The 16,820-nt window shown below is 39.2% G+C and overlaps 4 protein-coding genes across 8 annotated transcripts; 2 read left to right on the forward strand and 2 right to left on the reverse strand.

Moving 5' to 3' along the window:
* Window positions 1-625: 625 nt before the first annotated feature.
* On the forward strand, window positions 626-5,298 carry tardbpb (TAR DNA binding protein b). Of its 3 annotated transcripts, XR_005691529.1 has the most exons (6): window positions 626-1,406; window positions 1,965-2,128; window positions 2,227-2,376; window positions 2,479-2,649; window positions 2,740-3,804; window positions 4,462-5,298. XR_005691529.1 is itself a non-coding variant. In XM_040001604.1 (5 exons), exons 1-5 carry the CDS (start codon window positions 1,166-1,168, stop codon window positions 3,229-3,231), a joined length of 1,218 nt encoding a protein of 405 aa, XP_039857538.1. In that variant the 5' UTR covers window positions 626-1,165; the 3' UTR covers window positions 3,232-4,392. The 3 variants fall into 3 exon arrangements, 2 of the variants coding, with proteins under 2 accessions (XP_039857538.1, XP_039857552.1); XM_040001604.1 differs by lacking the exon at window positions 4,462-5,298 and having other exon boundaries at window positions 2,740-4,392; XM_040001618.1 differs by lacking the exon at window positions 4,462-5,298 and having other exon boundaries at window positions 2,227-2,367; window positions 2,740-4,392.
* Window positions 4,783-10,469, reverse strand: cenps (centromere protein S). Of its 2 annotated transcripts, XM_040001698.1 has the most exons (6): window positions 10,135-10,469; window positions 9,900-9,941; window positions 9,648-9,771; window positions 5,647-5,680; window positions 5,462-5,528; window positions 4,783-5,266 (listed from the first exon to the last, which is right to left on the reverse strand). In XM_040001698.1, the coding sequence occupies exons 2-6, from the start codon at window positions 9,927-9,929 to the stop codon at window positions 5,153-5,155; spliced, it is 369 nt and encodes a 122-aa protein (XP_039857632.1). In that variant the 5' UTR covers window positions 9,930-9,941; window positions 10,135-10,469; the 3' UTR covers window positions 4,783-5,152. The 2 variants fall into 2 exon arrangements, with proteins under 2 accessions (XP_039857632.1, XP_039857622.1); XM_040001688.1 differs by lacking the exon at window positions 10,135-10,469 and having other exon boundaries at window positions 9,900-10,128.
* Window positions 10,470-12,634: 2,165 nt separating this feature from the next.
* Window positions 12,635-13,698, reverse strand: rbp7b (retinol binding protein 7b, cellular). Its single transcript, XM_040001675.1, has 4 exons — window positions 13,587-13,698; window positions 13,203-13,381; window positions 12,920-13,021; window positions 12,635-12,706 (listed from the first exon to the last, which is right to left on the reverse strand). The coding sequence occupies exons 1-4, from the start codon at window positions 13,657-13,659 to the stop codon at window positions 12,653-12,655; spliced, it is 408 nt and encodes a 135-aa protein (XP_039857609.1). The 5' UTR covers window positions 13,660-13,698; the 3' UTR covers window positions 12,635-12,652.
* Window positions 13,699-13,951: 253 nt separating this feature from the next.
* Window positions 13,952-16,477, forward strand: LOC120714964. Of its 2 annotated transcripts, XM_040001653.1 has the most exons (6): window positions 13,952-14,648; window positions 14,735-14,797; window positions 14,897-14,976; window positions 15,055-15,185; window positions 15,277-15,343; window positions 15,441-16,477. In XM_040001653.1, exons 1-6 carry the CDS (start codon window positions 14,575-14,577, stop codon window positions 15,518-15,520), a joined length of 495 nt encoding a protein of 164 aa, XP_039857587.1. In that variant the 5' UTR covers window positions 13,952-14,574; the 3' UTR covers window positions 15,521-16,477. The 2 variants fall into 2 exon arrangements, with proteins under 2 accessions (XP_039857587.1, XP_039857596.1); XM_040001662.1 differs by lacking the exon at window positions 14,735-14,797.
* The last annotated feature ends 343 nt before the right edge of the window (window positions 16,478-16,820 follow it).

A 16,820-nucleotide genomic window follows, 5' to 3' on the forward strand; every position in this document is an offset into this window, starting at 1 on the left:
TTAAAGTTTCACTGTTCAAGTGAACAACATCCTATTAGGGGGATAAGCCATGCAGAAAGACCAATTATCTGAAAATGACAATATTGAAAAAGCCAGTCTCTTCATCATAACTGGATTCTTTTAAGTTCACCCCAAACCGACGCAATAATGCATTTTACATTAACATGGGCATGACAGCTATGCTTTAGACACGCTCCAGTCTTCTGAAATTTGAAAGGCGGGGGCGCATTTACCTACAATTTAAAAATGTAGGTAAATACTTGTGATCCTAACTTCTTATTATCTGTCTGGCTTTCAAAGTTTGTATAGCTCATTCAAACCGCCATCTTCCAATCTCCAGCCAACAAACGGAAGCTGTTGTTGTAAATGACATACACTAGGCCTTATCTACTCCGTTTACGGGGGGGGGGGGGGAACAAAATTCACAATTAACTGTTAAGTTTAATTGTTTATATTGCATTTAATCAATATAAACCAGTAAAGTAAAACATAAAATATTAGCCTTAGAATGCATTACGTAGATACTTACTTACAACTGCTACTTACTTTTACCGACACAGACAGGACACCGCCCCCCGCCTGCCTGGGTGAAATGAAACCTTCCAGTTTAGTGACGTAGTTCCTTCTTCGCTTAGATAATGCCATTTTGCTCGCCTTACATGGCGCTATTATTTTTCGCCTCGTGGAAAAATACTCGTCTGAGCTTTCCTTACTTTGCATGTTGGACGAGACAAGCGCTTTATTTAAGTTGCACCACTCCTCTGGGCCGAGCAAACTATTTTTAGGAAAACGTTACATCTTTTTGTTTAGCTACGGAATTTGCGCAGTTTTCTTTTCAACAGGCACGTTAGAGCGGTCGTCGTCCGGTGTTGACGGCACAGATCCCCGTCCCAGCAAACAAAGGAGCAGTAAGATCGTTGCCCGCTTTTTAGCGCAATCTAAAAGTAGCATTATTGATTAAACCATTTGGATGTAAACTAGCCCCGACGCCGTTTTAGTTTTTTGTATTTGAGAAGTCTTTGTCTCAAGTATAATAAACAGTTTAGCCTGACTCATTCAGTCCTGTTAGCGTCATCGGCTAAGGTTAGCCGATTCTGTGGACAATTAGCGAGCTAACCGCTAGCATTGTTTTGCTTTTGCGAGTAAGTTTTATTTTTGCGGGGAAATGGCTGAGGTGTACATTCGAGTGGCGGAGGAAGAAAATGAGGAGCCCATGGAGATTCCCTCCGAAGACGACGGCACTGTTCTTCTTTCCACCGTGGCGGCTCAGTTTCCTGGGGCTTGCGGCCTGCGGTTCAGGAGCCCCGTGTCTCAGTGCATGAGAGGAGTGCGACTCGTGGAAGGGGTCCTGCACGCGCCAGAAAATGGATGGGGGAATGTAGTGTACGTGGTGAACTATCCAAAAGGTAAGGATTGGTGTTTTCCTTGTTCTTATTTAAACCTAGAGACTTTATCCGAACAGGTGGGCAGATGTTATTTATAATTCATGAAGTAGCCTCAGGTTACTGAAAATAGATGAGTGACGTGACAAGTGATTTGGTCACGCCCACCAGAGTTCGGGCACTAAATCCATTCATTAAAAAGAGCACCAAAGGATTGATTTTTGTTCCTTAAAGTCCTTCTGCCAAACCAAGTACCTATATTGCTGGACTTTGTTTTGAAGGGCATGATTATTTTAACCTTACCATTTGGTGTTTTTGTTTCGCCCGATTCCATTAAGGAACTTTTTAATTAAGATTAAAATTTAATTAAGAGCTGACTGGGTTTTCACCAAAGGAATATCACCAGAACTGATTTTAAATTATCATTATTATTGTTCAAGTGGTGTGCAATTTGTTTTATTAAATGTCAAGGGAAAGAGGAAAATGCAGAAACTACTAACTATATAAGAATTTTATATTTTGCACTTTTGTTGTATAGCTTTTAAAATATTAACTTTTTTTTCCCCCCATCTTTCCATTTAGACAATAAAAGAAAAATGGATGAAATCGATGCCTCTTCTGCCGTGAAAATGAAGAGGGGAGACATGAAAACATCGGACCTGATTGTATTGGGTCTTCCTTGGAAAACGACCGAACAGGACCTTAAAGACTACTTTAGCACGTTTGGAGAAGTCATCATGGTTCAGGTATTACTTGGATAGTAAAACATTTGCGTTGATTTGCAATTTTTTATTTGTTTTATTTTCTTATTTTTGCTGGTGATTTATTTTTTCTTCTTTCATAGGTGAAACGGGATGCCAAGACCGGAAACTCTAAAGGATTTGGCTTTGTGAGGTTCACAGAGTATGAAGCTCAGGAAAAGGTGATCTCTCAGCGCCATATGATCGATGGGAGGTGGTGCGACTGCAAGCTCCCTAACTCGAAGGTGAATATGGTAATGCCCATGCATATACCCACACACTATGGGAATCAAAACTAAGCCAATACTGTGGTTAACAATCTGTAATGCTAATGCACCCTCCTTTCCTCTTTACAGCAAGGTCCTGATGAGCCACTAAGAAGCCGCAAAGTGTTTGTAGGCCGTTGCACGGAAGACATGACCACAGATGATCTACGACAGTTCTTTATGCAGTATGGAGAAGTCACAGATGTGTTCATTCCCAAGCCATTCCGTGCTTTTGCCTTTGTTACATTTGCAGATGATCAGGTAACGTATGAAATATGTAGAAGGTATTTCTTTCCTTCTTTGTTGGTGTTGCTTGCGTCCACATAATCAATTTTTTTTCTCCTTTCACAGGTTGCCCAGTCTCTCTGTGGAGAAGACCTTATTATCAAAGGAGTCAGTGTTCACATCTCAAATGCTGAGCCCAAACATGGCAATAGGCAGTTTGATCGCACAGCACGATTCGGAAATGGTTTTGGGGCTCAAGCATTTGGTAGCAGCCGTAGTGGGTTAGGGAGCAGCACTAACAGTAGTCTGGCTAATTTTGGTTCCTTCAGCTTGAACCCTGCCATGATGGCTGCTGCACAGGCTGCTCTGCAGAGTAGTTGGGGTATGATGGGTATGCTGGCTAGCCAGCAGCAGACATCCACCTCAGGCAGCACCTCCAGTGGAACGAGCTCTAGTAGAGACCAGAGTCAGTCTTTCAGTACAGGCAACAGTAACTACGGCACCAGCTCAGCCAGTCTTGGCTGGGGAACAGGGTCAAACTCTACAACCAGTGGTAGTGGGTTTAGCTCAGGTTTTGGGTCCAGCATGGAGTCAAAGTCATCTGGGTGGGGTATGTAAGTTAAGTGTTTGTATGGTAAGTACTGCGAGAAAGAAGAGTCATTTCGAAATTTATTTCTGGTGTTGATGCGTATCTGAAAACTTAACACTTTTGCGTGAAGATGTTTTGTACATTTGGAAAAAAATGCTAAAGATTTAATTTAGGAAGTGTTGAAGTGAATTGTTTACCAGGATGTCTGAGAAAAGTGCTATTTTTGATGTCTCATTTGTTTGTATCCATTTCAACTGGATTCTCTAATGCATGTATTGTGAAATGTGATAACCATTTTTGAAAATGCATGAATGTTCGTGGTTCACCATTATCCGGCATTGTCATCGACCTAAAAGGCAATCTTGCATTGGGAAGAATCTGGTTGAAACATAAATGTTTTAAGTGCAACTTTATTTGCAGTCAAGTTCTATGGAAAAGCCTTCATTGAAATCTCTTCTGCAGTTCACCTCTCTTCCATTTCCCTGCGAGGAAGCTCCTCTTTGGCAGCATTCTTGGGGTGATATCGGTATCATTCTCCCTCTTCCCACCTGTAAATGCTATGCCATCAAAGAACGGCTTCACTCCGCATGTTCTAAGAGACGGTGGGTGTTTTCACTTTTATCCACTTTTACATGGAAAGAACAGCGCAACTGACATTTTAAGAACTGATGAGTGCGATTGAGGATGGCTTGTGGCGAAGAGTGAAGCGATGAGTGAGCGAACGGAGAGAGACGCGTGAAACGGACTGGTTGTGCAGTGAAAGAGCCCAAGTTGACTGCTTTCTGAGTGTGTGAGTGGAAGCTGCAGATGCTACGAGCGCCTCCCCTAACATGGACATTGTTTAATTAGTACTTCAAGATTTTTTTTTTTTTTAATCTTTGCAAGTTTTTCCTTATTCTTAAGTATGTCTGTCAAGTGCAGAAATATCGAAATGTAGTGGAATGTTGTGATGAATATTTGTATTGCTTATATTATCTGATTTGAATGCCGTATGGTGTGTGCTTTCATGTTAATGAACTGATCTGTGTGTACTTGATGTGGATGACACCTGCTGAAGACACTGGGGGACGCGAGTGATGGTGTGCGAACGTGGAGTGGTGTGTCCAATGGTTCCCAGTAGATTTTGTTTGTGAGGTGTTTATAAACATGTCAAATGAAGGGAGTTCTCTAATAAAGTTCATTTGAATAGATGCTTAGTTGATATTACTTGAGTCAAGTTTGTCAAATCAAAAACCATCTAATTCGATTCACACATCTAGGGACTTTGGGCTCTGCTGGTCGAGGTCTCCGTTTGAACCCTGACTGAAGTCTGTTCTGAAGGAAGAAGATGGAAGTTCCAACACTTTCAGTGTGTGGCCTTCTCAGACATGGGGTAGTACCTGTCTTTTTGCTGCTTTTGATGGCTTGTTCGTGAATGATCCCCTTTTTTATTATCCACAGCTACTTATGAGGTACTGGGAAGGTAAAACAGTCCAGCTCAGCAATGTGGCTTTGCTTTCCTTCAGCAATATTCTCTCTCCCGAATTGGCTATTATACTAGAGCTAATGTCAGGTTTCTGTGCCTTGGAATTGGGGATTTGTTTTAAGAGTCTCACTGAAAAACATGAAGGGAACAGTCATAAGTAAAACACAAGATGCAGTTTCTGTAGGGTCCCTTTGGCAAATGCTTTAAAAATCAAGTTTAATGTTTCATTCATACATGGTAACAAATCAGGTCAAAATTGTTACATGCACTAAAATCCAACATCACATTAGCAGATCCTGGGATGGAACTTTTCACTTATTTGCTCCAAATCTTAGCTACATAACTGTTTTGACAGGCACATGTCCCATGAAAGAACTAGGACTTTTGTTGGCTCTCGGCTTATCAGATACATGTAAGTCAGTCTTCATGTTTATTTGATTGATTGGGCTCAAGTCAGATACCGCAGGCTTGCCTGTGTCCTGTCCTTATTCTCTGCTTTCCTCCTCAGTTTCTGTGTTCTTTCTCTTTGCAGTAGTCTTCTTTTTTAAACTCATGTGCTCCTGGGTCAGTTCGTCACTTTTATTTTGTATGTGGATGGACTGAAATAAATAAAGGCAAATTAAACATTAAATTTGCTGTCTGCTGTAGATTATATACGCAATACACAGGTTCAGTAAACAATTATTTGAAATTATTTTAGTGGTTAACATTGGCATGACTACATGTTTGTTGTACTGTAAGTTAACTGTACAGAAATCATGTCACTGAATGTGTTGTTTCTTTGAATAACTCACCAAAGCAGTACTGCGGCGGGCTACAAGTTTCACATCATCTACAGACACGGTGCTTCTTTTAGCATGCCTGAAATGAAATTTGGGATTGGAAGCTATGTGGATATATTTGAATAGCTGCAGTTTGAGTAGCAAAGTATTTTTGGTTAAGTTGTTAATATGGTGCTGGGACAAAAAAAAATGCTTACCTTGCAAAAGCCTCCAGGTCTTTTGCAAATATATCTGTTAAAAACAAAGAGTGAAATGTTGATTTCAGTCTGTTGCAAAACTGCATTAATGTTGACTGTTGTGGATCCTCTGTCCACTTGAGTTAGAATCATTTCAGATTATAACTCCATTCATTTCCATAGATATTGCTCAAAAGTTAAATAAAAATAAGGGAACGTGAGCACAGTATAACAAGGCATATTGCAGTTTTCAGGTAAATGGACCATTTTGAAGCCATATCACCACCTTTGATGCAAATGAAAGTGAGAACAGGTTCACTAGAGGTGAAACAAGATGCCCCCAAAAAGGAAATGGTTTTGCAGGTTGTGGCTTTCTTCTTATCCTTATCTGACTGATACATATACGTGCTTCTCGTGATGCCTGTCTACAGCTCTGTCCAGCTAATGGACTCTGTCCTCTAATAGCCCATCTCCTGGTTTCTCCTCCACACTATGCTTGGAAACAAAACAAATCTTGTGACAGACCATATGGATGTGCTAACCTGGACTGCCTGTGCAACCTAAAAAGGCTGCAGGTGCTGTTTCATGTTCCAGTAATGACAAGGACATCAACGAAAAGCAAAACTATATGTTAAAAATAAATAAATAAATAAACAGAAGAGAAAAAGTGAGAGCGCTGTCTATGGCCACCACCTGTATTGCATTTTTAACTTGATAAACCTAACACACCACAACAAAAGACTACTGTACATGGACCAAACTTGACTACATTATTGTTTTGACACAATTTTTGAATTCAGTGACAACTCATAATTTTTTATTTATTTATTTATTTTTTTAAAAATTAAAAAAAAAAAAAAAAGACAACTCATAATTAAGTAACTGCACTTTATTCCAGGAATGGGGTTTAGGGTAAGCTTAGGAAAAGTGTGTGTTTCCTGTTCTTTCTGAACTCAAGAAACCCAGAGTTTACCTCTGTCTCTTTTCCTTTTTGATGAAATCTAAGGAGTTCTGTAATGTCATTTCATTTCTACAATCCATACCAAAGAGCATATTAGCACACTGAGTTGCAAAAAGTTATATCAGGAAAAAAAGCTGGAATTTTATCCCCATTTTTAGACTCAATTTTACATGCTTGCAAATTGTTGATTTAATCTGAGCCTGGAAGGAAAACTATACAGTCTTGATATTGCAAAATAATTTTACATGTGACTGGTCAAATCATATGATATATATATCATATATGTTGAAATATGCTCATTAAAAACGAAGAGTGAAAACTACTACTTGAGTGTAACTGAATTACAAAAAAGAAGAAGAAGCTAAAAACTGAATTTCACAATAATTTCATATGGAAAGGTATATTAAGTTTTCTAAACAATAACTGTATTATGGTTTAAAAATGCAAAACTGTACATTATGAATCTCTGCATGATATTTTATATATCCGTTATTGAAAAATGTGTTCCAACACAGTGAGATAGAGCTGCTGCTAGGCAGGGTATGTAAATACCGCCACACTTTGTACTGATGTGCCAGTAAATTTTCATATTTTATAACATATACCATCAAAGGATAAACAATGTTAACACACACACACACACTCATTCACTTCATTATGTACACCATGCTATAGTCCTGTTTTGGACCCCCTTTTGCTTTCAGGACTGTCTTATTTCTTCATAGCATAGATTTAATAATGTGCTGGAAACACTCAGAGATTTTGGTCCATATTGACATGTTAGCATGACATAGTTGCTGCAGATTTGTCACCTGCACATCATGATGTGATTGTCTTTTTCCACCACATCCCAAAGGTACTGTTGGATTGAGATCTGGTGACTGTGCAGGCTATTTGAGTACAGTGAACTCATTGTCATGTTCAAGAAACCATTTTGAGATGATCTGAGTTTCGTCACATTATGTGTGATTCCTTTGGAAACCAGAATAATGCACCATGTCATACAATGGATATACTATTGGCATAAAAGAGAGGACATGGATATGCAACAATACTAACAGTACTAAGTACTACAATCAGTACTAACAGACTGACAGTTCATTCATTCATTTTCTACTGCTTATCCAGGGCCAGGCAGCAAAAGCAGCAACCTAAGCTGAGAAGCCCAGACCTCCCTCTACCTCAGCTAACCAACTGAACCATTGATACAAGACAGGATAGATCCATGCTTTCATGTTGTTTATGCAAAATCCTGGTCCTGCCATCTGTTGCAGCACAAATTGAGAATAAGCAGACCCGGCAACATTTTTCAAATTTTGTAATGTACAATTTTGGTGACTCCATGTGAAATGTAGCTTAAGTTTTCTATTCTTAGCTAGGGATGGGTACCGGTATCCAGTGCCATTATGGCACCAGTTCTGACATAAACGGTAGTACCCAGACCGAAAAGCAGCGCACATTTCGTTGCTTTATTTCTGTGCTTTTTTTTTCTTGAGATGTCATACACTTTGGATTCTAGCCAATCATTTTACCTTTCCAAGGATAGTAGGCGGGCCCAGGTACGTACGTTCTTTTAGAGCAGAGCTGCAGATTAAAAATACCCAAGGCAAAGCAGTTAAAAGTCTGGCTGTACCTAACAGCAAAAGATGCAAACTCAGCAGCCTGCAACAAGTGCTTTAAGGTGATACTGTCCAAAGGAGGTAAAACCTCGAACCTGATGAAACACCTGGTGACACATAGCGTTTTTTTAAAAGCCGAGAAATGCACCGTATTTGATAGCTTGCTGCAAGACCTCACACCGAGCACATCTACTGCGGGAGTGGTGCCTGTTAACGGACCCGGAGTTAGCAACATCCCCCAAGAACCCGAAGAGGAGAGTCCTGGCCCCTAGCCCTGCCAGTGTAGCAGAAATGATGACGGATGATGATGGCAGCAGCAGCAGTTTCTCTGGGCGAGTAGCTTAATGTTGCTCGTGTGTAATACGTTGAGTAGGCTAACCACGTTATTACATTAATTTATGTAAGGTGAACTAGCAAACACCGTTGTAGTTACATGCGGCTGAGTTCTTGTTTGACAGAGTGATACCATATATGCCCTATAGCTGCAGAAAAGACTAACATTGTTATCTTTTTACAAAAACAAACAAACAAACAAACAAACAAAAAAAAACAACAGCTAAACATGAGAGGTTTTAGGACAAAGTTTGTGTTTTCCATTGTTTAAGCACCGGTTCCAACCAAAGGAGGTATGTTGTATCAACAGAAAAGGCTAACTTGGTTATCATTTTGCAGAAAAAAAAAGAGACTTCTAAAAATAAAAACGTAAGAGGTTTTTGGACAAAGTTTGTGTTCTCCATTCTTTAATCAAAGGAGCTTGCAAAGAAAAGCGTCTGGACTTCTTTAAGTTACTTGAAGACGTTTCACCTCTCATCCGAGAAGCTTCTTCAGTTCTAAGGTCAAATGGTGGGGAGTCCCAGATTAAGTCAGTCCCAGGTGGGGAGTCTCCATTCTTTAAGCACCAGTTAGAGCACCGTTTAAGCACCGGCTCCATTTCAAAAGTACCGGTTTGGCCCCGGTATTGGATAAAACCTAAACGATACCCATCCCTATTCTTAGCTGACAAGAGCGAAAGCTGGTGTGGTATTCTACTGCTGTAGCCCATCTACTTTGATATACTGTGCTGATGCGCTTCTGCATATGTTAGTTGAAATGAGGGAGTATTGTGTTATTGTTTCCTTCCTATCACCTCAAAGCAATCTGGCCAGGGATCTGGCCAACAAAGCATATTCACTCAGGGAAATGGGCTTCCTGTATATTTTCTCTTCTTCAGACCATTCTCTATAAACGCTTGAGATGGCTGTGTGCGGAGAAAAAAAAAAAATCACAGTAATTTCTGGAACACTCGGAAAACTAACCACATCACGTTTGAAGTCACTTAACAACACACACCCCCCCCCTAGTGTACACGCGTTAAGTTGGTGCAATCTGATTGGCTGATTAGAAATCAGGTATACCTAATAAAGTGGTCAGTGAAAGAATGTCCTCATTAGTTGAACACCTACCACACTGTCTGAATGTCGTCTCGGCTATTGCCGCTATAGCTTGTCGGCTGAACGGTCTCCGGTGGTCTTCACCGATCTTCTGGCAGAGACGACCCACTGTATAATGAACTGCAGCTTTTAACCTCTAAAACCCCAAAACACATCACGTTAAAACACATCATAACGGTCCTGTGTAGTAGCTTTCGCAACGTCCCTTTGTGTTAGCTAATATTAGCCAAACAGGCAATCAGTGAAGCAAACTGAAACACTTACCTGGTGAGTTTCCTCTATATCCACTGACATTTTCAAGCAGAACTGTTGACAAACCAAACCGAAGATTTCCCAGACAACCACAACAAAGTCGGTAAAAAGGAAAGTCACAAACTGAAGATTAACTACTGCTGAAAACACGATATGTAACCTGTAAACTGATTTTTAAGCTATTTGCTCAGAGATAACTGTCTGATAGCTACAAAATTAAACTCGCGGCATAAATGCGTCAACAAACCAACGAGTCCGCCGCTTCTTCTTCAGTGTTTTGCTTCAATTGGTATCCACAGTTTCCGCTTACTGCCCCCTCCTGGTGTTATTAGTCTTTTACATTTCAGTTCACTTCCAACCAGTGTGCTTTGACTGTGGAAAAAATGACGTCCCCATTGTTTGACTTCCCTAAAGTGAAGCCCAAACGTCTCTATCGCCCCCTGGTGTCTGGCTTCCGTAAAGGCTATTAACCCCACACACTCAATATTAGCGTATGGGCCAGGGGGGTTAAGTAAAACACTAAAGTCCACCTCAGATATACATATAACAGACACATTCTTCCATGTTAAGTAGTTTGTGTGGTCAATGGGTCACTTCTCCCAAAAGTCTGATTTTAATTAATAACTTCTAAAATTGTAAAACTGTGGTCTGACAGGGTTATGATGACAGCTTTGATTGATAGCTGTTGTCCCTGAAAATCTTGCTTATCTCAGTTCAGGAACTAAAGCTGTTAAGCCGAGAGGTTATCCTTGTGTGGATTTGTTCTCAAAAACTCAACTCCCTTTTCTAGTAATCATTACACATTACCTTGTTTTCATTAACTGACCCATCATGTCTTTTCTTTCTTTCTTTTTTTGTAGCCGTATTTCCTGCAGAATAGATTATGTGCTCCAATCTCCATTACACTGACTGTACCCTGTTGGATGCTTTGCTATATGAATTGCATGCAGGCTGGTTTTCAGTCATTGTTGCTACTCATTTTAAAAGCTTGTTTCCAAATGCTACTGTCCCTTATTGATTGTGTGCTGGCTGGCACCAACAAAAAGGTAGCATTCTGCTCTGAAATGCTGAATCAATGAACTCTTTATACAGCAGATCTTGTTTTGAGTCACTGTCTTTCCTTAGTTGATTAGTTTCATAGCATCATCCTGTGGTCCAATTGAGGTACTACAATATACAATAAATAGACTGACATCCTCATTCCCCCATTCATACAAGTACTTTTTCTATCCCCAAGTGCTTTTCTATTAACATTTACACACAAATGGACACACTAGGTAGCAACTTGAAGTTCAGCACCTAGCCAAAGAATACCATAGCATTCAGACAGCTGAAGGGATTGAACCACCAACCTTCAGCTTACAGCACCTGGTATTATGAGGTCTCTCATCCAAGAACTAACTAGCCCCGACATTCCTTAGCTTCTGAGATCAGACGAAACATGCGAGTGGCACGGCTGTAAGCTCCAACATGCTTTAAGCTGCAAAAGCAGCGATAATAATAATAATAATAATAATAATAATAATTTACAGATTATTCAGTTATTTCTGCTGCACTCCTTTATTTTGTAAAAATTTTCAACTACAAAAAAAATTACAAAGTTCTTTACAGAAAACAAAGTGAGTTTTACTTAAACTACGGGTTAGATGCTTTATTTAATGTTTGTAGAAGATAACAGCAATGATCAATGAAAACATCTTCAAAATGAGCCAGCCAACAATTATAAGTAACCCTGGATGATCTTTTTCTGCTCGTGACCTCATGAGATTTTGTAATGCATTAAGAAGAATGAAAGATAACCCCAACTCTCTTTTTTTCATGTCACAGAAGGAGGAAAATCAAAAAGGCTTTTCTGGAGCACTGATGGTGCTCTCTGTGGACAGCGCCCTCCAGAAAGAAATCGATCAGCTCTCCACCTCCTCCTGAGTAGTCACAGTGCACGATCGTGCAGTCAAAGGAAGTACATAGTTTACAAAGTCCAGGGTTTGAATGAGATCTTTCCTCAGCTTGTACTTCAATTGCCAATCAGCTTGAGAAGTCTGACAGTGTGTGAAAAAACACATGAGTGCGCAATAAATCATGCTTAATTTCTGCAACTTAGGTCACAGTATTACAGTCATGCTGATCTGTTGGGCAAAACCTCAGAGAGAAATGCTGCATGTGCACACTGTGCATTAGTTTAAAATGTCTAGTGCTAACATGATGCATGTGTGTTGTCTGTCACATGGTGCCAACAAGGACACTTCATCAGAGAGCAAGTCTAAACAACATCATGTATTTACTGTACTGGCAGACATGTTTTGGTTCTGTGATACTGGAAGCCGAAGGGCACCGTTGCAAAAAGTTAACACCTCCCCCCCCACGTTACTATAAAACAATCATTCCTTTCATAAGTCTACTTCTTTCCTTTATCTTTTTATAAAAGTTATTTAACCTCCCTCTACTGTTACTGCTTTTTTAAAGCAGAGAAATTTAATCTCAACATCTGTTATCACCATGTTTTAGAAAGTGAGAAAGCTTGCCATTTTCATTATGGCAACATGAAATGAATCTGTATGTGGAAAGACTAGCATTTCATTTGATAAATATCTACAAAGGTAGCTTTAAATTCCTAAGAAAGCTTTAGTATAAAACACTTTAGGATTGTGGAAAGTGTTTTGTGCATCATTCTAAAATATAAAAAGGAAAAGATATAGTTTTTGTTGTGTTATGATGCCAGTTAACGAGACAATAAACACACAATGCACTTCATTTTGTGAGTTTAATCACATAGTCCTTTTATAAATTTGTTTGCAGACTTGATCCCCACAAGTGAGCTCCTGAAAGAAGAAGAAGAAAAATTGTAATTGATGAAGATCAGTTTTAAAAGGGTAATACAAACAACAAACAAAAACAGGAGTTCAATGAATGGCATCAGTGTTCAGAGGGAGCAGCATTTTCATTTGTATGGTTACAGTTGTACAATCACAGAATTGTGAATGTTATAAGTTAAAATATTAACAGGGACACCAGCATAAAGTTCAGAGTCATACCAGATGAAGCTCATCTCCCTCAAGCCAGTGAGTCCACCCTCGGTTTCTCTTTTCTCCTTTTTGAACACACACCAGCTTTTCATTTTCCCAGTTGACCACAGACTGTTAGAGTAACATAAAAAAATAAAAAATAATAATCATGATAAACTACACAGTTTCCCCAATACTTAAACATAAATGGAGTTTACACTTTGTAAAGAGGCTGCTTTTGTTTTGCACCACTGATCACAAATCTAATAGCGACCTTTAAAACTGGAGGTTACATTTTGGTAACATTTTTTACCTTACAGGTGCGGTTGTCCATTCCTTTCGTTACCTCCTCGAACTCCTCTCCGGTCTTGAATGAACACTCGTAGTTTCTTAAACTACTGAGTGTCTGAATTGTGAAGCAATGTCCGTCCTGCTTAATCACTTTCTGAGGCTTCAACATAGAAGCAATCTTGCGCGTTGCAAAATCAACACCTGCATGTCAAAATGAGAGGGATAAGTGACAACACTTTCTACAAAATGTTTACACTCCAAAGAGAGTATAAACTATAACCTGCCATATATAAATTTTGCGTACACCCAAGTTCAAGAACTCTAAACCAACTAAATATGAGGTTTTCTACTCATCTCATTTTCTGCATGCAGTCTTCCAATTTGCTTTAAAAAGGGTGAAACTTACCAAGTGCAACCATGTAGCCCTCAAAATTGACATTGCTGACCATGTTCCACGTCCCACTGAGGTTGGCAGGCATTTTGGATGTTAGGTGGCCTCTTTGGAAGACGCAACAGCAGAATTTCAAGAGTGGAAGGATGCGAAGTTGTTGGGTGGGCTCTTTTTATTGTGTGTCAAATGTGGGGTAAGGGTGATGCGTTGCTTATGCTCTAGTTAATTTGGGCACATACGCAGGAGGGTGGAGCAAGACTTTTGAAATAATGTGAGGAAACTATCCTGTTCCAAATAGATTAACAGCCTTACACGACGCAAGGTTTTTTTATTTTTATTTTATTATACTCAGTTTTATCCGTACTTTTACGTGGGCTTTGTACTAAAAGAGGACTTGTGCGCAGATGTGATAATAGCGTAAAAAGCTCGAGGTAATTAAATCTGTAAACATGCACACCTGGAGTCAGTGTTTCTTTATGAATCGTAGTTTGTGTGGAGAGGATCGGCCTCACATCCAGCCCTGTATCCGCCCAGTTTCTACCATACATGGTCGATGCTAACCTCATGAATAGAAAGTTACCGATCACTGCTTATTTCTCTGTGCCAGTGCAGCCGCCACGAGTCAGTATAATGCAGTAAGCGATTAAACCCAGTAGCCAAGTATCAGAAGTTCAGGCCTGTGCATTCCGGGAGTGGGTGAGGGGGTAAAAGTGATGGCGAAAGGGCGCTGAAGAAATCTCATACAATTTCAGAGTGTTAGCGAGTTATAACAAAAATAATTTATAAGCGTCTAAAATGTTAAAACCAACTTTTAAAAAAATTTAAGCATAACTTATTGGGGCAAATGTTCTGAGTTCAAGGAGTAAAAATATGCATCCAAAGTGCAGGCTTGGACAGGATGAAATACAATCCTTCCTCTGGTCAACAAGGGCGTTTGGCACTTTAATACAACACGTGCCAGGGACAGTGTTACAGTACATACGCGTCTGGATGTGCAGCATCCATGTTTCTTTACTTGCTGGTCTTCATGGCATATCACAGCAGCAGATGGATACCAAAGAATCAGAGATTAAGATTGTAAGTACTCTCATACATAAAGATTTCAGAATGACTTTCTGTTTACTATGACCTTAATCTATTTTCCATCACTTCCCCCTTCACAGTCAACTACTGAATGCACTGTTCATCACAATTGTTCTGGTTCCTCAGTTCTACGTGATGGGAAGGTAAGTGGGACGCAGGCAATGGCATCATGCCATACAGCCCGCAGGTTACTCGTACAAGAAGGAACATGAAGTTAACAATGGTTTCTATTTTGGTTAAAGGCCCAAATCCTCAAGATACTGCAGGCAGCCCCTTCTGAACAACCTGTCAGCCTCAGTTGCTCTGTCCTTGATGGCTTCAGGTAAGTCGCCTCAGCTCAGCAGTCCCAAAGCAGATACTCTAACAGGTTTAATAGGAACAGTGATTGTTTTTTTTCAAGGTTTTGCAGTGATATTCACACTGACAGACCCAGTTTATCAGAGCTTGTGGGCTGCCTACCATGTGTTTGGTCTACTGTCATGTGGCCAAGGTTTGTGCACTACTATCCTGACTCTGACAGCAGCAGCATGTGTAAGAAAAAAAAAAGCAATATTGGCCAGTTCAACCCCTCAAAAAAACTCCTGCAGCATGTCAATGATTTCTATGTACGGTATGTTCACAGGCCAAAACCACCCCTGAGCTGTACTACATGTCCCTTGTCCTAACAGTGGTCTCTGCTATCAGTACAGGTGAAAGACAACTCTCCCTTTCTCTTGCACACTGGAGAATTCATTCATTCATAAAATCTTCATTTCGAAGGACTAACACCTGCTTCTGTCCGTTCAGGTTTTTTCATGGTCAGAGGAGGACTGTGGCTAACCAACAGGCACTCTGTGACAGATCCAAGCAGAAACAATGAGTTATAAAACACTCCAGCTGTCCCACAATGATATGTGACACTACACATGTAAAGAATTCATGAGGGCTCCTTGCCACCAGCAGCTTGTAATTTTAAACCAGGAGAAAGAAAAAGGGAAAGTGACTTAATCCAGCTCACATTTTTTAATGCACACTTCAGAAAAGCAGCTGTTGATTTTCTTTTTGCACTGAGGAAATGTATTTCATGTAACAATTTATTACTAAAAAAATAATATTTCATACGGTAGATTTGACATGATTACAAGCAATGGTGTGAATGTAAATTCTGAACTGGATTTTTATCTTATTACTGAAGCTACAATAAAGAAATTCTAGCATGAAAACTAAAATTACATTTGTTGATTTAAAGCCAAGGTGTTCAGGAACCCCTCATCTAAATGTTTTAATATAAAGTAACTGTAAGAATTACTTTCATATTAAAAAAAAAAAAAAGACAAGTGCAACTTCCAGTTCTTTTTAATTTTCTTATTATAAACTGTATTGACAGACTCCCAAACATCATTTCATATGTTACATATCCATTCAATACAAATCACTTTGTAAAATTCTCAAATATAAAGCAGGAGGAAAGATATAAAAGTATGAAGAAGAAATCAAATCACTTCAAAAATGCAGTGATGCAGAGGAAATCAGACTAAACTGCTGTGGCTTACTACAACAGAAAATCTGTGTTGCATCATATGAAATACAATAATGTATAATGTCGATTTACACTTGCCTTCAACCACAGTGTTTAACAATTTCTTTCTGGACCACCGCCCAATGAAAGACTTAGATCACTGATGCCCTTAATTAACGGTATCTGTAATTAACACAATCATTTTTTTATGTTTCCTGCAATGTTAACACACCAGTATGCACAAGCTCTTTAATCAAAATAATTTTAATGCTAAATATATGTATTCATCCGTTAATTTTTACATTTAATGCTTAAAAGAAAGCAGGAAAAAAAAAAAAAAACAGTAAACTTCGCAAATTATTATTTTTGATGAAGATGCCAAATTGCAGTTATTTACTTTCATTCATGGAGAGAAAAAATTGTTATAGAGACTGAATGTTAATTTGAATAATTGATATATTTCTGACTTCTCACAATTCAGTTTCCCAGCTGAAATTTGGAAATTAACTGTAAATTCAGTTAATCGTTTGCCTATTAAATAAATAAATTTTTTCTGTATTGACTTGTTTTTAATGGCAGGTGCTACTAAATTTGTTAAACACCATATTCACAACAGACTAATATAGTTAAAGAGATGACGGATGTGTTTAGCATGTTTTCTTACTTTG

The sequence above is a fragment of the Simochromis diagramma genome, unplaced genomic scaffold, assembly GCF_900408965.1.
Source record: "Simochromis diagramma unplaced genomic scaffold, fSimDia1.1 OVJJ01000320.1, whole genome shotgun sequence".
NCBI classification, from domain to species: domain Eukaryota; kingdom Metazoa; phylum Chordata; class Actinopteri; order Cichliformes; family Cichlidae; genus Simochromis; species Simochromis diagramma.